Genomic DNA, 22,051 nt, shown 5'->3' with positions numbered 1-22,051 from the left:
TAAAAAAACGTAAACAAGAGAGACAGATTTGGCACCCCAGAGTCAACTTCCACTTATAGCTTCCCAACACAGTGAGGGGAATAAGCCATTAGCCGGGGGGGTGTAAGGCATACTGACCAGTGGAATATCACAGTATAAATAGATAAATGCAAATTGACAAGATTTCAATAATTTATAAAAAAAAAAGTGCCACCAATGGTCAAGAGATCTATATGCATACAATGATAACATCTTACCATGTAATGGAGCAGGACTCAAGAGGTCAACAATCGGATGAGTAGATCCCCATCCCCAGCATGCGTTTTGCATGGATATTATCCCTGCTTTCTCAAGTGAAGGTGTACTCAACAGAAGCAGGAGCAGAGAATCAGGTACCTTCCTAATTCTGTACAACTCTCAGGTCATCATTCACCATAGGAGTAGCAATGTAAATCAGAAGAAACATAAGGAGACTGTCCATCTGAGGGATGAGCATTTTATACAAACCAAACCTTGGGTATGGCTTGGCTGCTCTTTTTGTCTTCCATAATGGTAGCTTAGCTTCTTTTTAGGATAGGAACCTCTGTACACGTAGAATAAGTAGTTACCCTCCACAGCTCACTAGGAAGTTACTATGTGGATATCAAGGAGAAGAAAGATGACTCAGTCCATTCTAACACAAATCTACTTTTATTTCCAAGGCAGACCTTATCATATTTGGGCATCTAGAAAAAATGTCCAAAAGGGACTCTGTCTCTCAGAATGACTGTTCAAATTAAAGGCGTTGTCCATTCCTAAATGATAAGTCTGCATTCACTCTGCAGTGTGTGCTGTGGGTAGTAACCTGTTTATGAGCCAGGAACCCAACTAATGGGCGCTGCCTCGCTCCATACATTTGTATGGAGTGTTTGGAGCGAGGCCATGCTAGTCGGGCTCTGGCCAGGAGTATGCATGACACATCTGTACCCCTCCGATCCTGGCACAGAAACTGGCGAATCCCCGAGTGACTGCAGACTTATTTTGGACCAGACAACCCCTTTTATGTACAGGTGCTCAGTGCACCCCTGGCTTAACCAAACTATTTAAGTGCATCTTCGCACATACTTGTTTCCCATCTATTTCCATCCTTCTTGCCTTAAAACCAGAGCTGTCAATCAGATAAGAGGTGGGGTGGAATTAGATGAAAAACAAGTAGGTGTGAAGAAGCACTTAAATGTTTGACCATGCCATTATGCAGCGAGCACCTGTACTTGGTTTGAACATGCAGTCTGTGCTGGTAGTCGCTTTTAATGATCACTCTGTTAGCCATTATTAATGGGTTACAGAGTTAGCAGAAGATGGTGACTAATAACTATTTTAATGCAGTTTCCAGCACTGCTGCGCTCTTTCTCCTGCATCATGCGACCAGTCTTCCTTGCCGACTTACATTGAAGATCGTTCCTTCCTTTCTTAGTGTAGGCCTGTGAGAGACTTGTCCTGAGTCTCATAGGGCCTGATCTTATAAAGGGAACCTGTCACCCCCAAAATTGATGATGATGTAAGCTCACCGGCATCAGGGGCTTATCTACAGCATTCTGTAATGCTGTAGATAAGCCCCCGATGTTACCTGAAAGATGAGAAAAAGACATTAGATTATACTCACCCAAGGGCGGTCCCGCTCTGATGGGCGTCTCAGGTCCGGTACAGCGCCTCCCATCTTCATTCCATGACGTCCTCTTCTGGTCTTCACGCCGCGGCTTCGGCGCAGGCGTACTTTGTCTGCCCTGTTGAGGGCAGAGCAAAGTACTGCAGTGCGCAGGCGCCGGAAAGGTCAGAGAGGCCCAGCACCTGCGCACTGCAGTACTTTGCTCTGCCCTCAACAGGGCAGACAAAGTACACCTGCACCGGAGGCGCGGCGTGAAGACCAGAAGAGGACGTCATGGAATGAAGATAGGAGGCGCCGGAGCGGACCTGAGACACCCATCGGACCGCCCCTGGGTGAGTATAATATAACCTCTTTTTCTCCTCCTTCAGGTAACATCTGGGGCTTATCTACAGCATTCCAGAAGGCTGTAGATAAGCCCCTGATGACGGTGGGCTTAGCTCATCATCGATTTTGGGGGTGACAGGTTCCCTTTAAGACTGGCATTTCGCAGCACAATGGAGTGCGATGCGCCTAATTCAATAAGAGACTGACATCACTGAAAGAATTAGGCGCTTCTCTTAACTGGTGTCTGTCTCCAGTGCACTACTGCAGAAACTTAGACCACCAAAGTTGTCCTGGACTGGTGTGAAAACACCAAATGTTGAAAAATTTGGGGACAGAGGGAGGTGTTTTACATGTAAACACCTTCATGACTCTGGGTCATAGACTAACAATGAGAAAGTAATTTCCAGCCCACATAGAATTGCTGCGTGAGCCAGCTAATCACAACTGTGGTCACATGATGCAGGAAAGGGACCTGAGCAACAATTGAAACTGCAGAAGACAAGAGTCCAGTAAGTTTTTGGCAGGGCCTACGTTAGGGGCAGGCAGACCAGGCAGCTGCCTAGGGCTCACGGTTCTCCAGGGGCCCCCAGCCAGTGGCGTGCTTTTAATAGTGGCACACCACGTGGCCTCTACGGGTCACGTGAGTCAGGGGGGCCCAGCTCCGCCCCTCCCGCATCGCGCATTCAACTTATCGGCATCAATAGATGCCAATACAGTTAAAAGCAGTGATTTAGAAGAGAGCGTCAGATGACGCTCCCTCTCCCACCATTCTCCTCTGCTTGTGACTCATCGGGCACACGATGACGTCACCTCATCGTGCGCCACACTGTGCCAGCAGTGGAGCTGCTGAGACGTGCTGCTGAGACGTGCTGCAGAAGCCAGAGCTGCGGTGGAACGGGAAGAGGCTGCACAGACCTGCTTGTTGTGTTCCTTGGTCTTCATGATGCTCTCTGTGTTTCAAACAGAACCCTGAGACTATCACAGAGCAGGTGCATTTATACGGAGACTTGATTACACACAGATGGATTATATTTATCATCATTAGGCTTTTAGGACAACATTGGATCTTTCAGAGATACACAATGAATTTGTGGAGTGAGTTTGCTGCACCAAAAGTAAAGGGGCCGAATAATACTGCACGCCCCACTTTTCAGTTTTTGAATTTCCACAAAAATTTTAAATAACCAATAAATTTTGTTCCACTTCACAGTTGTGTTCCACTTGTTGATTCTTCACCAAAAATTTACACTTGGTATCTTTGTTTGAAGCATGATATGTGGGAAAAGGTTGAAAAGTTCCAGGGAGCCGAATAGTACTGTGTGTTCGGGGGGACTGCATTATACTGTGTTGGTGGGGAGCTGTGTGTGGAGGCTACACTATACTGTGTGTTGGTGGCTGCCTTATACTGTGTGGGGTGCTGCATTATACTCTATGAGGGGGCTATATAATACTGTGTGTATTTGAGGCTGCATTATACTTTATGAGGGTGCTGCATTATACTCTATGAGGGGGCTACATTATACTGTGTGTGCTGGGCTGCATTATTTTCTAAGGGGGGCTGCATTATACGATATGAGGAGACTACATTATACTGTGTGTGTGTGGGGCTGCATTATACTCTCGGGGGGCTGTTTTATACTCTGAAGGGGGCTGCATTATACTCTGAGGGGGCTGTATTATACTTTGTGGGGGGCTGCAGTTTACTCTGAGGGGGGCTGCAGTATACTGTGAGGGGGGCTTCAGTATACTGTGAGGGGGGCCTGCAGTATATTGTGAGGGGGCCTGCAGTATACTCTGAGGGGGCCTGCAGTATACTCTGAGGGGGCCTGCAGTATACTCTGAGGGGGGCTGCATTATACTGTATCAAGGACTATCCCCACCATTCTTCCTCAGCCGGTGTAAAGAAACTCGGGAACATGCGTCGAACGACTTCAATATTGTCAATCACGCTCGTTTAACAGCCTGAACTCAGCGCATGTAAATACAACCGAAATATTTCTGTGTGATGGTGCGATACGTTAGCATTTGGGGCCCCACTTTATACTTTTGCCGAGGACCCCACTTTGTCTAAAACCGGCCCTGAGTATGGGTAAAGGAAGGGGCAATATAAAAAGTGCTGGAGTGACCCAGTAAGAAAGGCAAATTAGATGGCCACAGAAATATGGCCCTTCAGCAATATAATCATTCTCTCTTACATCATCTAGAAGCAGCAGTAAATGGAAGGACCCGGATCCCAGTATAGCAGTTCTCTGGTTAGCTATGATGACTGAAACAATGCAAATGGAGTAGTTAATTCTTCAGTCACTTTCACATTGCACTTGTTCCATTGAATATAATTTCAGAATGGTCCAGACTATGCTTGCAACTTTTTTTTCTTCTTCCTCTAGCCTTCATTTCTCCCTTTTGTTATTCCTTTCTTCTGCCTCTGGTATTACCTTGCAGCTCCCCTGCCCTGCATTAAAAAACAAAACGAGAAAACAACCATACACTCCCTGACAGAAGTTATGTCGCTTATCCATGTTATGTAAATAAAAGCTTATAACCTGACGTTAAATTCATCCACTGGTTGTATAAATTATTCTTTTGAAAGCTGAAACCCTCCGTAATGTGGTTTAGGTTAAGAAAATAAATTGGCAACAATGCAGAAATATTGATCAGTTAATGGACACAGAATGGTCAGATTTTGGAAAGACAAAAGTTTTGTCACCCACAGAAAGTAATGTGATATTCAAACAAATAATTAACTTAAAATACAAATATATGTTGCATAACATTAGTGAATGAAGTTGTGGTGCTATTAGAGTCATATTTAATATTTTGTGTGACTTCCATGAGCTTGAAGGACTGCATCCATGCGGTTCAACAATGATTCATACAATTTATTAATGAAGTCATCAGGAATAGCAAAGAATGCAGTCTTACATGCCTCCCAGAGTTCATCTAGATTCTTTGGTTTTGTCTTCCAAGCTTCCTCTTTCATCCTACCCCAAACATGCTCAATGATGCTAATGTCTGGTGACTGGGCTGGCCAGTCCTTGAGCACCTTGATCTTTTTTGCCTGGAGGAACTTTGTTGTAGAGATGGATGGATGAGATGGAGCACCATCCTGCTGCAGAATTTGACCCCTTTTACGATTTGGAATATAAGAGGTAGCTAATACTTCTTGATATTTTAGGCTATTGATATTGCCTTCCACCTTGCAAATGTTTCACACACCCCCATACTGAATGTAACCCCAGACCATGATCTTTCCACCACCAAATTTAACTGTTTTCTGGGTGTATTTTGGATCCATATGGGCTCCAGTAGGTCTCCTGCAGTATTTACGGCGGCTGTGGTGTAATTCTACTGAAGATTCATCAGAGAAATCCACCTTCTGCCACTTTTCCAGCATCCATCTGTTTAGCAGGCTGTGGGACTTTGCAAATGCCACACGGTTTTTATTTGCCTTTTGTTTAGTGCTGGCTTCTGGGCACTGATTCGACCATGGAGGCCATTTCGAGACAGAATCCTACAAACTGTTCTAGTTGATACAGGGACTTGAGGTGACCAGGCCTGTTGGAACTCTGCTGCAGTGGAAGAGGGGCTTGCTTTGGATTTTCCAACCAACAAACGTTCCTCCTGAGCAGTTGTCTTGTGGGTTCTGCCAGACTTGGGCTTGTCAAACACATCTCCAGTCTCTTCAAATCTTTTTTTAAAGGGAACCTGTCACCCCCCCCAGGCGTTTTTAACTAAAAGAGTCACCTTGTGCAGCAGTAATGCTGCATTCTGACAAGGTGGCTCTTTTAGTTCTGGGTGCTGTAACTGCCGAAATAATCCGTTTTGTAATTTGTCCTAAATACCTTTTCTTCAGTAAAGGAGGCAGTCCTTTCCCCCCCCTGCAGCAGACGCCACACAGCCGTCACTCAAATCTTCTTGGCGCCGGGCGCCGCCTCCTCACCGCTATTTTTAAATGAGCCGGCGCCTGCGCTCTTTTCTCCTGCCTTGGGCAGGCGCACTGAGCGCTGCCCGTCTGTCCTCATATGCAATCTAGCTGACTGCGCCTGTGTGGACGCCCTGCCTGTGAATCCCAGCCCCACAATGTGAATAATTCAGAAGACACTGCGGGGATGGGATTCACAGGCAGGGCGTCCGCACAGGCGCAGTCAGCTAGACTGCATATGAGGACAGACGGGCAGCACTCACTGCGCCTGCCCAAGGCATGACAAAAGAGCGCAGGCGCCGGCTCATTTCAAAACAGAGGTGAGGAGGCGGCGCCCGGCGCCAAGAAGATTTGAGTGACTGCTGTGTGGCGTCTGCTGCAGGGGGGAAAGGCCTGCCTCCTTGACTGAAGAAAAGGTATTTAGGACAAATTACAAAACTGATTATTTCAGAAGTTACAGCACCCAGAACTGAAAGAGCCACCTTGTCAGAATGCAGCATTACTGCTGCACAAGGTGGCTCTTTTAGTTAAAAACGCCTGGGTGGGTGACAGGTTCCCTTTAATTCTGTGTACTTGACGCTGAGACACATTAAAGGTGCCAGCCACCTCTGCAGTGGATCTGGTCTTCAGCCTCTTGATAATCCAGGCTTTGGTCACAGGGTGGATTTTTGGCATGTTGTCAGAGCTCAAGTTGCAGTTCAAGTGAAGGTCTGTGGTGCTGGGTTTCTTTTTATACCCACACACTAATTAACCGATCATTTACTGAGCACAGGTGAGGATAGAAACTAGGATTGGGTGCATTATATAACCAGGCGACAAAACTTTTGCCTTGGCAAAATCTGACCATTCTGTGTCCATTAACTGATCAATATTTCTGCATGGATGCCAATTTATTTTCTTAACCTAAACCACATTTCGGAGGGTTTCAGCTTTCAAAAGAATAATTTATACAACCAATGGATGATTTTAACGTCAGGTTATAAGCTTTTATTTATATAACATGGATAAGCGACATAACTTCTGTCAGGGAGTGTATTGTCTGACTTGAGTGGGGAATCCAGGCATCATTCATATGATTGCTTTTTAGTTTTCAGTATAAAAAAATTGATTTCTATGTCAGTTTTTTACTGTACCGCTTTTAGAATTTCTAGTTTATGTCTTTTGCATTAAATGGGTTAAATAAAACTTTACAAATATACACATATTTATGCATGGAGTCAACATTATGCGAATGAGTTGTGCCATAGACATAACATATGACCTATTTCCATCATACGTGGTAAATTGCAGATAGTGGCGTATACTACTTTCGGGGACCCCAGTAATCACAAGAATGAGTGTTGCACGTTTCCTGTTTTAAATTGAGTGAATGTCGAGCATATGTAAGGTTGGTCCATTCAAAGTCCATGGGACTGGCAGAGATAGGATCTCCCTTGGTCCTATACAAGTATATTGAGTGGCAGTACGCATGTTCAGTTTTCACATACTTATTTCAGTACAAAAATATGAAGATGTTTTTATATATTGAGCATAATACAATGATCTTACTTGTGTTTCACAGCTATTCAGTGCAGAGCAAAAGCTGCAAAGAGCCCAGCAACAGTTGAAAAACATGCGACATGCAGCAGCAGATGCAAAACCCGAAGGTAAATTAATTACATTTAAATTGACAGTGGAAAGGGAGCGTGGAAATAGAAAAACTGAATACATACTCTTGTTATCTGCTCCGTGCTCCAGCACTGTTACTCTGACAGTCTCTAAGTGGGATTCTCCAGTAAAAAAAAAACTTGAGAGGGGAAAGCCAGTCTGGAAAGAAAAAAAGGACAAATACTCATCATTGGAATTCACAATCCAGCTCCTAAACTGAACTGTCAGTGAAAGGGTCATACCTATTTTATTTGTCTTTCAAGGTATCCATACGTGGGATTGTTTTTTCCAGGATGAATTGTAGTTTTGAAATGTAACATTCAGCTTTCTATACAATGTACTCTATACAGGAAAACATTCCAAGTCTAGTGAAATAAAAAAAAACGCAATTTTACCACTGATTGTTTTGGGGTTTTGTTTATAGACATTTATTATGCAATAGAAATGACTTGGCAGTATGATTCTCCAGAATTGTACAATGACTGAGATGCCAAATTTGTATAGCAGCAATTACCAAATTTGGTTAGAAAACTTGATTTGCATCAAAGTTATTCGATGCAAATTGATTGTTCCTTATTTTGCTCTGGGGTCTCTTGAAACCCAGGGTATAATAAACTTAGCGTTAGAGAAAAAAAATACCCATCCAGTCCTCTGTGCAGCTCCCTCCGGCCTCTTCTTTCCTATTGTATCATACATGTGACATTGTCGTTGGTTCTTCTTTCATCTTCACTTTTCACCAGTGCCAGAAGCTCGGGTTCATAGTGAAGATGCTATTCACTATGCCCAGAGAGAGTAAAGGCCAAAGGATGTTATAAGTGGAGGACCAGTTTTTATGCTGCAGTTGTAGGACAGATGAGCAATAACGTGGGTATTTTTGTTTTCTCACTCCTATACCAGAACTTTGCAATCAGCAAAATGTCAGCCAGCCAGGGGCAATTTTATTGAGTGCAGTGATGACAAGGGGCATCCTCTACGTCTAAAGGAAAGAAGGTTTAACCATCATCACAAATGGCGATACTTTACAGTAAGAGCAGTGAGATTATGGAACTCTCCGCCCCATAATTGTGTAATTGAGGGCTGCATAACATGTGGGCCGCATGTGACCTGCCATTTTGCTTCAGCCCTTTCAGACATTAATACATTTGAAGACTGGTACAACAGCATGATGACGTTAGCACACTGCTGACCTCATTACACTGCTACCGGCGCCGCAAGGAGCTGTTCTCACTGCCCCGACTGCAGCAATGTCCTCATGCTCCTCCTCCCCTCCTCTACTTTTGTGCATGCTGCATTGACTTCTGGTGGCGCGTCTAGTGTGCGCACGCACACCTGCTTGTATAGGGCCAGCGCGCGTACCTGCAAAGATGCCCCCAGCCAATAGCTGGGAGGCATCTTGTATAAAAGGCACAATCCCCAATAAGTAGGTGCCTGAGAAACCCTCATAGTTTGTTAGTGGAAGTGTGTGTGCAACTGTATGTTTCCAGGTCCCCCTGCAGTACCAGGGATCGGGTTCCTGGCAGTCATCTACAGCTCAGGCCTGACTCCACCATCAGGAGCTCCAGTGAACACCAGGTAGCCGCCTAGCTGGTTAAAACTACTGTTATTGTGAATAACAGCAAGTTGAAGATGAAATGATCCTAAAGGTTTCCTTTTGTATTTTAGGAAAAAAACATATATTTTAAGCTTTTACATTTTAAAAATGACAGAAAGGAAAATGGGCCAATGCAAAAGTTTGGGCACCCTGTGTGGTTAGTACCTAGTAGCACTCCCTTTTGAAAGTATCACAGCTTGTAAACGCTTTTTGTAGCCAGCCTAGAGTCTTTCAATTCTTGTTTGAGGGATTTTCATCCTTTCTTCCTTGGAAATTTTTTCCAGTTTTGTGAGATTCCCAGGTAGTCTTGCATGCACTGCTATTTTGAGGTCTAGCTACAGATTGTCAATGATGTTCAGATCAGGGGACTATGAGGGCCATTGTAAAACCTTCAGCTTGTGCCTTTTGACGTAGTCTATTGTGGATTTTGACATGTGTTTAGGATCATTATCCATTTATAGAAGCCATCCTTTTTTCAACTTCAGCTTTTTTTTTTACAGACGGTGTTATGTTTGCATCAAGAATTTGTTGAAATTTCATTGAATCTGTTCTTCCCTTTACCTGTGAAATTTTCCTTGTGCCATTGGCATGCACCAGGCTTGTTTAGATGTTATTTTGCATACTAGTTCTCACTCTGAATTTTATGATGAGAACGCAGGAGAGGTTTTCTTCTGATGACTCTTCCATGAAGGGGCCATATTTGTACAGGTCTCTCTGAACAACGTACCACGACTCCAGAGTCTGTTAAATCTTTCTGAAGGTCTTTTGCAGTCAAGCGGGGGTTCTGATTTGCCTCTGTAGCAGTCGTACGAGCAGCTCTCACTCAAATTTTGCTTGGTCTTCCTAACCTCATCTTGACCTCCACTGTTCCTGTTAACTGCAGTTTGTTAATTAAATTTCAAACTGCAGAAAAGGCAACTTGAAAATGCTTTGCTGTCTTATAGCCTTCTCCTGCTATGTGGGCCTCCACTTTTTTCATTTTCAGAGTGCTAGGCAACAGCTTAGAAGAACCCATAGCTGCTGTTCTTTGGTACAAGGGTAGAGGAGGGTGGGTTTTTATAAAACTGGGAAATTTGCATCACCTGGTCTTTCATAACGATGGTGGTGAACAAGCCTTAACCCTAACTGGCTAATTAAGGTCTGAAACCGTGGTCAAAGTTTTCTGAGCACACAAATTTCCAAGGATGTCCAAACTTTTGCATCGGACCATTTTCTTTTTTGGAATTTTTAAAATGTGAAAGATGAAAATATATAAATATTTTGCCTAAAATACAAAGGAAATGCGTCATCTTTAACTTTAGACCTTTTAGAGATCATTTCATTTTCATCTTGCTTCACTGTTCACTATAACAATACTTTTGACCAGGGGTGCCCAAACATCTACATGCCATTGTATTTGCCTTGTCTACCTTTAGCCTTATAAACTATGAAACATGAGGCAAATCACTAAAAAATGTGTGTGGGAGGGCTTATTTTTTTACATGGTGAGCTACAGCAAGTAGCCCACAGCACTCACACACTGGCCGCACCCTGCACACAACCCTGACACACTGGCCGTATACCGCACACAACCCTCACACACTGGCCATATACCATACACAACACTGGCTGTATACCGTACAAAACACTCACACACTGTCCAAAACCGCACACAGCACTCAAACACTGGCCATATATCGCACACCGCATTCACACACTGCCCACAGCACTCACACAATGGCTGAATACTGCACACAGTCCTGACACACTGGCTGTATACTGCATATGGCACTCACACAGTGGCTGTATACCGTACACAGCAGTCACACACTGGCCGTATACCACACATAGTCTTGACACACTGGTTGCCTACCCCACACAACACTCACACTGGCTGTATACAGCACTCACACACTGGCTGTATACAGCACTCACACACTAGCTGTATACTACACACAGCTTTGACACACTGGCAGTATATCGCACACAGCCCTGACATACTGGCTGTATACTGCAGACAGTGCTCACACACTGGCTGTATACCGCACACAGGCCTCACACACTAGCTGTATACTGCACACAGCCCTCACACACTTGCTTTATACCGCACACTGCTCGTATACCGTACACAGCACTAATACAATGGTCATATACTGCGCACACAATACTCACACCCTGGCTGTATGCCACACACCACACACAGCACAAACATACTGGCCGTGTACCATACACTACTTATATACTGTACAAAGCACTCATGCAATGGCCGTTTACCACACACAGTCCTGACACCTGATACACTGGCTATATACCGGACACAACACACACACTCACACATTGGTTGTTTACCGCCCACAGCACTCACATATTGCTTGTATACCGCACACAATACTCACACACTGGCTGTATACCGCACACAGCCCTCACACACTAGCTGTATGCCGCACACAGCCCTCACACTCTGGTTGTATACTGCAAAAAGCACTCACACACTGGCCGTATACACCACCCTGCACTCACACACTTGACGTATACAGCACACACACTGGCTGTATACCGCACACAGCACACACACAGGCTGTGTACCGCACACTGCACTCACATATTGCTTGTATACCGCACACAGCCCTCACACACTAGCTGTATACTGCAAAAAGCTCTCACACACTGGCCGTATACACCACACTGCACTCACACACTTGCCTACAGCACACACACACTGGCTGTGTACCGCACACTGCACTCACACTGGCCGTATACCGCACACATACACTGCACACCGATGTCACTTTTATATTACACATATGATACACACATTGCTCAGACAAAAGAACATGTTTCACTTATTCAATGGACTACACTGAACACTTGAACTGCTTGAGCTGCAATCCCCAATGACAAATCAGATGTCACACTTACTGTACATGCTTTCTTTCATGACTGCAGGCTGGCAGGAGTCTTGCAGATTATGGGCATCCCTGCCTGAGACACTGCCTGCTCCCGACCAGCCCCTTTCACTGTGCTTCGCCCATCTTTTCGGTCTGAGGGTCTACCCAATCTGTTGCTGCCCCTGTGTCCCCTGTAACTTCAGGTATAGCACTTGTTCCCCGATGCTCCTCCCCATGTTATGAGGCTGCTGGCAGCCTAAACTATCAGAGCTCAAAGGCTATAGAAGAAAGCAAGTCTATCACTGATCAGCCAATAACTTCTGGCTTCTGTCTCTGCATAAGTGCACTGAGAGCAGATGAGAGGAGACAGGGGCTCCTCAGTGCTGCTCAGATCTGACAGGACAGTGTGCAGGAGCCCAGAGGGAGAGCAAGTTGCCCCCACTGCAGTCTGCCAGCCGGTGCCATGTGCATAGGTCGCATATAGCTAAGGCCGGCCATGCCTGCATGGGTAGCCTTCAGTAGGACCCTGCCATGGCAGCCCATCAACACCCTGTGATTGTTTAGTGGGAGGGCCGATAGGGGCCAGTCCATGTGCACACTGGCAGCTGTTAGTGATTGACAGTGGTATCTAAATGGTTAAACAGCAGTGATCGGAACGAGCTATATAACATAGCTGACATCTGCATATGGAACAGGCTTCGCTTATCCCTTTACACACTCTTGCATGTAACATGTGCTAAGCATGTATGGGAGATGTTGGGAAGGGGTTAATCTGAATTCAGTACGTTGTCGATCCGCTCCTATTCATTTGTATAGGAGCTGAACTGTAGTACCCAGGAACGAACGCAATACAGTGTGCAGATCTTTGGTGTATCGCTCCATGAACTGTTTACTGCTGATTGGGGGGTTGCTGGGTGTCTGTCCCCCCAATGATTTGATATTGATGACCCATCCAAAGGACAAGTCACAAACATCATAGTAGTGGTAAACCCCTTTAAGAAAATATACAGTTTTAAAGGGGTTGCCTGGTCAAAACCAATAAGTCTGCAGTCACTCTGTGTGACTGCAGTGTTATGAACCTGCCCAGCACACGTACTGTGCGCTGTGGAAACTCCCCGGTCTCAGACTCTGGAACGGAGGGTATGTATGAGTTATATGTACTCCCGGCCATTGGGCACGGCCTCGATACCCAATTGGGCTCAGTCTCGATGTCTCCATACAGCGTGCCCAAACATTTAAATGAGTTATCCATGACTCCTGTCATCTTAGTACAGTACAGACCAAAAGTTTGGACACACCTTCTCATTTAAAGATTTTTTTGTATTTTCATGACTATGAAAATTGTACATTCACACTGAAGGCATCAAAACTATGAATTAACACATGTGGAATTATATACTTAACAAAAAAGTGTGAAACTGAAAATATGTCTTATATTCTAGGTTCTTCAAAGTAGCCACCTTTTGCTTTGATGACTGCTTTGCACACTCTTGGCATTCTCTTGATGAGTTTCAAGAGGTGGTCACCGGGAATGGTCTTCCAACAATCTTGAAGGAGTTCCCAGAGATGCTTAGCTCTCCTTCTTAGTCAAATAGCCCTTACACAGCCTGGAGGTGTGTTTGAGGTCATTGTTTTGTTGAAAAATAAATGATGGTCCAACTAAACGCAAACCGGATGGAATAGCATGCCGCTGCAAGATGCTGTGGTAGCCATGCTGGTTCAGTATGTCTTCAATTTTGAATAAATCCCCAACAGTGTCACCAGCAAAGCACCCCCACACCATCATACCTCCTCCTCCATGCTTCATGGTGGGAACCAGGCATGTAGAGTCCATCCGTTCACCTTTTCTGCGTCGCACAAAGACACGGTGGTTGGAACCAAAGATCTCAAATTTGGACTCATCAGACCAAAGCACAGATTTCCACTGGTCTAATGTCCATTCCTTGTGTTCTTTAGCCCAAACAAGTCTCTTCTGCTTGTTGCCTGTCCTTAGCAGTGGTTTCCTAGCAGCTATTTTACCATGAAGGCCTGCTGCACAAAGTTTCCTCTTAACAGTTGTTGTAGAGATGTGTCTGCTGCTAGAACTCTGTGTGGCATTGACCTGGTCTCTAATCTGAGCTGCTGTTAACCAGCGATTTCTGAGGCTGGTGACTCGGATAAACTTATCCTCAGAAGCAGAGGTGACTCTTGGTCTTCCTTTCCTGGAGTGGTCCTCATGTGAGCCAGTTTCTTTGTAGCGCTTGATGGTTTTTGCCACTGCACTTGGGGACACTTTCAAGGTTTTCCCAATTTTTCAGACTGACTGACCTTCATTTCTTAAAGTAATGATGGCCACTCGCTTTTCTTTACTTAGCTGCTTTTTTCTTGCCATAATACAAATTCTAACAGTCTATTCAGTAGGACTATCAGCTGTGTATCCACCAGACTTCTGCACAACACAACTGATGGTCCCAACACCATTTATAAGGCAAGAAATCCCACTTATTAAACCTGACAGGTCACACCTGTGAAGTGAAAACCATTCCCGGTGACTACCTCTTGAAGCTCATCAAGAGAATGCCAAGAGTGTGCAAAGCAGTCATCAAAGCAAAAGGTGGCTACTTTGAAGAACCTAGAATATAAGACATAATTTCAGTTGTTTCACACTTTTTTGTTAAGTATATAATTCCACGTGTGTTAATTCATAGTTTTGATGCCTTCAGTGTGAACTTACAATTTTCATAGTCATGAAAATACAGAAAAATCTTTAAATGAGAAGGTGTGTCCAAACTTTTGGTCTGTACTGTATATGGGGTTACATAGTAACTACATGCCTGTTCTGCCTGAAGCTAATCTTGCTGATGGCAATGCCTCTGCTTTCTCAGAAGTCTTCTTTTTTGCTCTGCTCTGTTGACAGGACATCTTCCGATGTCATGCTGAGTGACAGCCAACTCCCTGCTGCCTGTGAGGAGCCAGCTGTCAATCTGCATGATGTCTGCAATGACTACCCATTGACAGAACAGACCAAAAGAAATGGTGCTGCTCTGTTGCCTACAGGGAAAAAAAGCAGGGGAATTGCTGGCAGGGATCATCCCCTTGCAGGACAGGCAGGTAGTTAGCAACTATCTGCCTGTTGGTTCTTAGCCCTATGCACAAAAATAATAAAAGTCTTGAATAACCCCTTTAAGTGCACATTCCTTCTATTTGTTTGCAATCTACCTCCTCCCTTTTCTGGCTCTATGAAGCTTATTCAGAGCTTATTCAAAGAAAGTGTGGCATGGAAATTGAGGTAAACCAAGCAGGTAAGAAGAAACACTTAAATGTTTGGACGCGTCAAGGGAGCACCAAGCTTGGTTTGACCAGTTATTCTGTGCTGACAGAGTCCCTTTAACCTGGGTTGTAACAAGTGCTAAGATTAAAATTCCCATAATGTCAGATTGCTGCCAGCTCTAAAATTAAAAGCTTAGTGGTATAACTTCTCATCATGTCCCTGTTCCTTGGGATCATAGTTTCTCAATTGAGATGCCCTAGTTCCTTCATTCCAGTGCAATCTGTTTTATACCCTTGTATATGTAAGCACATGGTTGGGAAGTCAGAGCTTGGAAGGAAATCTCAGGGCATCTGGCCAAATCATTACTGTGCGCTGTACATCTGCACATTTCGTAAACCATGGTATATGTAATGGAAAGATTTCTTTTGCCTACGCAATTTAAAAAAAAAAAGAACCTTGAAATAGTGATTTTTTTTACTGGCACTATTGTGGAAAAAGTACGGTAGTTCATATATTTTTTAAATAGTTTTTTGTTGTTTTTTTTTGTAACACAGCAGTATAGTAGGAATTTTACTTATGATTGTTATGCGCTTGCAAATAGAAACACAAATGCTATTTTAGTTTTTTCATGACTATTCTGTAGTCTTTTATAAGTCCATTGTAGCCATAGCAGCTTGTGTGATGGATGCACAGCATGCCCTGCAACAGAAGGAATCATATGCTTAAAAGGACAAAACAAGCTATATATGGTAGCATGAATTTTGACTTTTGTATGTTTATGTAATCAGACACCGCATAACAATTTTCACAATAAGGAATTCCCTGATTCAGACTAAACCCAATGAAAAACAGCAGAACTCTACCAAAGGTTTTACATATTTACTCACTTAAAGGGAACCTGTCACCCCCAAAATCATATCTGAGCTAAGCCCACGGGCATCAGGGGCTTATCTACAGCATTCTGTAATGCTGTAGATAAGCCCCCGATGTATCCTGAAAGATGAGAAAAAGAGGTTAGATTATACTCACCCAGGGGCGGTCCGGTCCGATGGGCATCGCGGTCCGGTCCGAGGCCTCCTATCTTCTTACAATGACGTCTTCTTGTCTTCACGCTGCGACTCCGGCGCAGGAGTACTTTGTCTGCCCTGTTGAGGGCAGAGCACAGTACTGCAGTGCGCAGGCGCCGGGAAAGGTCAGAGAGGCCCAGCGCCTGCGCACTGCAGTACTGTGCTCTGCCCTCAACAGGGCAGACAAAGTACTCCTGCGCCGGAGCCGCAGCGTGAAGACAAGAAGAGGACGTCATCGTAAGAAGATAGGAGGCCCCGGACCAGACCGCAGCGGGAACGCCCCTAGGTGAGTATAATCTAACCTCTTTTTCTCATCTTTCAGGATACATCGGGGGCTTATCTTCAGCATTCCAGATTGCTGTAGATAAGCCCCTGATGCCGGTGGGCTTAGCTCATCTTCGATTTTGGCGGTGACAGGTTCCCTTTAAAGTGAATCTGTATTCTAGAGGGTTTACTCCCTCTAATTTTTTTTTTCTTTTTCTTTCTCTCTTTTATGTAAGATTTATGCAAGGTTTGTGAACGAGTGTTTTTTGTGTTACTCTTCTCGAATTGTATATTATAAGGAAAAGTACTTTGATCATTGTCGTAGTTTTCAACTACTGTTTTTCTTGTAAAATTCTCTTCTCTTTAATAAAAATTATATTTACCCCTAAAGTGAATCTGTTACCACATTTTACCTATCTAAACTATGAATATGGGCATAAATGTTATAGACTGTTGAAAACGTTTCTACCTGTATGCCTCATATCAGATGCCTTGTTGTTGAGACATCATCTTTCATAACTTTATGTAAATGACCTCTTCCAGGCTCTAGGCAGGACTTTGCCTGATAGATAACTCTGCCTCCAGGGCTTATTTTATATGAAGGGGAGTTACCAGTGTGATGGCCGCTCTCTGCTCTCCTGATCTCAGGACAGAGCTGTGTGTGATTATAATTGACACATCTGCAGGTTCCTCTCAGCTTCAGCCTCCATTTCACACCCAGACAGGGTTGCAATATTGTTGCAATATAGCAAAGCTCAGAGAGAGGCTATGTGCACACATTGCGGATTAGCCTTAGGAATTTCTGGTGCGGATTCTGCATCTCTTGGCAGAAAACGCAGCTGCGGATTTGTTGCGTTTTTTATGCGGTTTTGCTGCGGATTTTTTTGCGGATTTTCAGCGTTTTTTACCCCTGCGGATTTCTATAATGGAATGGGTACAAATACGCTGCAGATCCTCAAAAAAGAAGTTACATGCTACTTCTTTTAATCTGCAGCGTTTCCGCACGGAATTTTCCGCACAGCGTTTTTTTCTCTCATTGATTTACATTGTACTGTAAATCAATTGCTGATCTGCAGCGTTTCTGCACCACAAAACTTAGAGAATCCGCAACGTGTGCACATACCCAGAAGCAAAACATGTGTTTGCAAGAAGACAAGGTTCATTTCTCCTATTCTGTGTTAGGCCCCTTTCACACATCAGTTTTTTACCATCAGTCACAATCCGTTGGCTCGACGTATCCGTCTCATCAGTTTTTCACAATCTGCGATGGATCCGGCTAGCGGATCTGGCTAATTGGATAGGAGCATGCTCAGTTTAAAAAAAAAAACGGAATCCGTCGCCATCATTTGACGGATCTGGCGCCCATAGGCTTCCACTCAAGCAAACGACGGACGGTGACGGATCCGTCGCTGTCCGTTTTTTTGACGGATACAAAAAAACGTTACTTTGTCCGTTGTCTCCGGCCGCCTGACAAACAATTTTTGACGGATGCGGAGAACGACGGATGAAACGTGAGGCCATCCATCGCTAATACAAATCTATGAGAAAAAAATGGATCCAGCGGCATCAGTCGCCGGATCCGTTTTTTTCAAAATTAAGCGGATTGCGACTGATAGCAAAAAACTGATGTGTGAAAGGGGCCTTAGTTACTTGTTTCACACTGGTAACTTCCACCTTCTATTTAAAATCAGCTCTGGAGGCAGAGTTATCTTAAAGGCAGCTTCCGCCCCATAGCCTGGAAAAGGTCATAAACGATGATTTCCCAGCAGCAAGGCATCTGATATGAGGCACACAGATAGAAATGTTTTCAACAGTCTATAACCTGTATGCCCATATTAACAGTTTAGATAGGTCAAATGTGGTGACAGATTCCTTTTAATGCAGATTGACCCTTATAACAATTAAACAATAATTCTCCTAATATGTTTATTTGTGATATTGTTTCGAGATAGGTCTTGTGGAAAGAAATGAAAACAGTGGTTTCGTTAGCTACTGGGTGCCTCCACACAAACTACGAAATGATTTGCAGCAATAGGTGGCTGTAGGTATTGTTCTAGTAAATTGCATTATAAACAAATATTTTTATGTTTTGGGAGACCCAATTATCGATTGGTAATCTTCAAAATAATGGCAGAGTTCGGTGACCTGACTGGTTACAAAAGTTAATTGGAGGAATTTACAACTTGTGAAATAAGTATTGAACACCAATTTTCTAAGTAACATGTATACTCGTGTTTAAGCCGAGTTTTTCAGCACATTTTTTAAGCTGAAAAAGCCCCCCTCGGCTTATAACTTGAGTGAGGGTCCAACTTACGGTATTTTTTGGACTATAAGACGTAGGAGGAGCGGCAGAGCAACGGGTTACAGGAGGCAGGAGCTGGCTGCTGCAACGAACACCTGTGCCCACTGCTAAAGAGAAATGAATTCTCAATGCTCTCCACGCCGATAGGAGTGGAGAGCAGTGAATTTTCATTTCACTTTAGTAGTGGACACGCTGTTAGCTGCAGCAACCGGCTTCCTGCAGCTGCTGGACTCTGAAGTGTGCCCGCTACTTAAGGGAATAAATATTCAGTGCTCTCCACTCAGTGCTTTAGGATTGTATGGAGGGGTGAGCATCTGAATAGCCTTCTTTCTGTCTGTTGTGAGGTGCTTAACTCCCACAGAAATACAGTCTTCCAAAAACTTTGATGGTTGTACAGCAAATTTGGAGTTCCCTTTTAGAAGCTTTGCAACCTCTGTCTGCAAGAAACTGTAGGAGGGACAGTGTTTTCGATAGTATTTTTTACTGGGGCAGCAAAGGAGTAAATCATTGACATACTGAAGAAGGACTGCCTGGTTGGATTGTTCTTTGCCAGTAAGACATGGCAAGTTTGCTCTTGTGTGCTAAGGCAAACAAATACCAAGAATCAGGGTGGAGTTTTACTGAGAACAAAGCATTGGCCAGATCAATGACCATGAAATTGGTGGCTGTGTGGGAAATCTGTACCAATAGCGTATGCAGGTTATTCACAATGGGTGTATTGAGGACAGTGGCCCCATTAACAGCCCGCAAGTCATGGTCAGTGTGGTACTGGGCTGACCTTTCTCTACTTTTTTCTTGACTGGGAACACTGGGGTATTGCATGGCTTTAGGTCAATGCTAACTGGGGGCACAGACAGGCGTTCTACATCTGCTGGCCCATTAGACCAGAGGTATTCCGGTATAGCAGACAGAAACTGGGTGGTCTCCTCTTAGGAGCATACTGTGACAAACATGAACCAAGGGTTATAGTCACAGGCACCCAGTAGGCAAACCTGATTGTTTAGGGTACCAGAGACAGTGCACAGTGCCATCCTCCTGATACTGTATGTTGGCACGTATCTTCTGCAGCAGGTTAGCACCAAGGAGATTTACAAGGTCAGTGTTGCTGTTTTGAAGTACTGAGAGTGGACTGATTGGGTTGGAAGAAAACTAATGGGGCGCGTCATTGTTGTGTTTGGTTTTTCACTGATAGATGCTGCTGCGCATGCATAGTCTGCGCCATTTCGAGAGAATTTTTTTTCCTGAATAAATTTCTATCACCAGATATAATAAATAAATGGACATTAAGTTTAAACAACAACCACTGGATGGATTTCATCAACCAAGGTATCATTTTAATCAGTATAAAGGCGCTAACCTGACATTGTCTGTAGGTTACGGTGCACAATCCTGCTGACAGGTTCCCTTTAAGGTTCTAGGTGAGGCTCCTACTTCACATTCCTACATGTTCTCTCTAAGTTTTGTTTTACAAAGAAATACATGTGACTTCTAACCTAAAAATGAACACTAACTTCTCCGTATCACACGAGTGGAGATACACGTAGACACAACTAAAATGGAGACAAAAAAAATCCTGCTATCACATGTGCCATCAATATCTTAAGTAGAGGACAACCCCATTAAGCTGCCATATCTCCTGAGACCTAAAGAGGCAGGTTGGATGATTATCAGGGACATGGCCCAGATCAGGCTGTTGTGTGGAGGAAAGGATTTTTATTGTTTATGAAGAACATTCCTAGTCTCCTCCACTATTATAGAAGAACTTGATAACAGAGTTATAGAGTTGTTAACTTGCAATGACTAACCAGTCTCTCATATGTCTCAACGAGTATGAAATATGGTAAAAAATAATTGAGGAGATTATTGATCTTTGGTGTAAGCCACCAATGCTGGGGGAATACGTTTCTTGTGGATGAGTGGCAAGGACAATAAAGATCCATAAGTAGTTGTTCACCAAACACTCTAATTTTTGTGGGGGTTGGTTGATGTTCATTGGGACAGTGCAGTTACCATATACAGTGGTGTTCAAAAGTCCTGCATAGGTATAGGATAAATTGATTTTTCAAGTTTTAAACGTTTTCTGTCGAATATCTTCGATGCTAATATGACATATTATATATGGTTTTGTTCAGAATACAATTTTGCATTCTCTCCCTATAATATTTTTAGCTTTTGAAGCAGTTTTGCCTGATATTATTGCAACAATATGGGAATTGAAAGCACAACTAAATATTGTACAGCTTCAGATCCAAAATTAGCCAATCACAGATGAGGTTCTTGTGACCAATCATAACCTGGATATGGCAGCCAATCACATTGCATTACATTGCATCACATCTGCTGCTTTGTTTGTTTGTTTTATCTGTTGGTCTATCTAGTGAATCATACTGTAGAGTTTTATGATGGGAGCCTTCAGATTTTTGTCAGCGGAGGATTGTGTGCGAGTTGTGTTGCTACATGAAGAGGGTTATACTGGCCCCCAGATCGCAAGGAAGGTCGGCTGTAATCAGTACAGTCGTAAGAATTTTGCAGAAACATAAGCAGCTTGGAATTACCCTGGACAGGCCCAGATCTGGTCGGCCCAGAAAGTCAACTAGAAGGGAGGATAGAGTACTGATAAGAACATCCCTTGCCAATCGAAAGCTCACCTCTCCTCAGCTTCTGCGAGAATGGCAAGAAAAGTGCAATATTGAGGTAGCAACATCAACTGTTAGGAAGAGATGTTTGGAAGCAGGATTGAGAGGGTGCAAGGCCCGAAAGAAGCCATTGATGACAGCCATACAAAGACAAAGGCAAAAACTGTGGGCATTGAAATATTTAAAATGGAGGAAGGAGGAGTGGGAAAAAGTGCTATTTAGTGATGAAAGCACTTTTTGCATTTTAGGAAATGATGGCAAGTCTTATGTGAGAAGGTTCCCACATGAAGAGTACAAGCCAGAGTGTTTGAGCTTCTCTGTGAAACATCCGATGAAAGTAATGGTCTGGGGCTGTATGGCAGCCAATGGTGTTGGAAGGCTTCATATTGTGGAGGGTATGGTTAATGCAAAAAAATACATAGACATCCTTAATAAGAAAATGCTGCCTTCTGCTCAACACCTCTTTTCAGGGGATTACATCTTCCAGGATGATAATGTTCCTTGTCACAGAGCTAAGACAGTAACGGAATGGAAAAAAAAGAACAAGGTGGCTACTA

The 22,051-nt window shown here is 43.8% G+C and overlaps 1 protein-coding gene across 3 annotated transcripts in view; it reads left to right on the top strand.

The window, feature by feature from the left end:
- Positions 1-22,051, top strand: part of IFT81 (intraflagellar transport 81) — a 230,547-nt gene that overhangs the window by 84,078 nt on the left and 124,418 nt on the right. For all 3 annotated transcript variants that reach the window (XM_077292909.1, XM_077292904.1, XM_077292913.1), the window contains exon 8: positions 7,432-7,516. In XM_077292909.1, coding sequence (XP_077149024.1) covers positions 7,432-7,516 — 85 coding nt within the window. The remainder of the gene's footprint in view (positions 1-7,431; positions 7,517-22,051) is intronic.

The sequence above is a fragment of the Ranitomeya variabilis genome, chromosome 1 (genome assembly GCF_051348905.1).
Source record: "Ranitomeya variabilis isolate aRanVar5 chromosome 1, aRanVar5.hap1, whole genome shotgun sequence".
Classification (NCBI taxonomy): domain Eukaryota; kingdom Metazoa; phylum Chordata; class Amphibia; order Anura; family Dendrobatidae; genus Ranitomeya; species Ranitomeya variabilis.
This window is presented reverse-complemented; position numbering and strand designations above follow the sequence as displayed.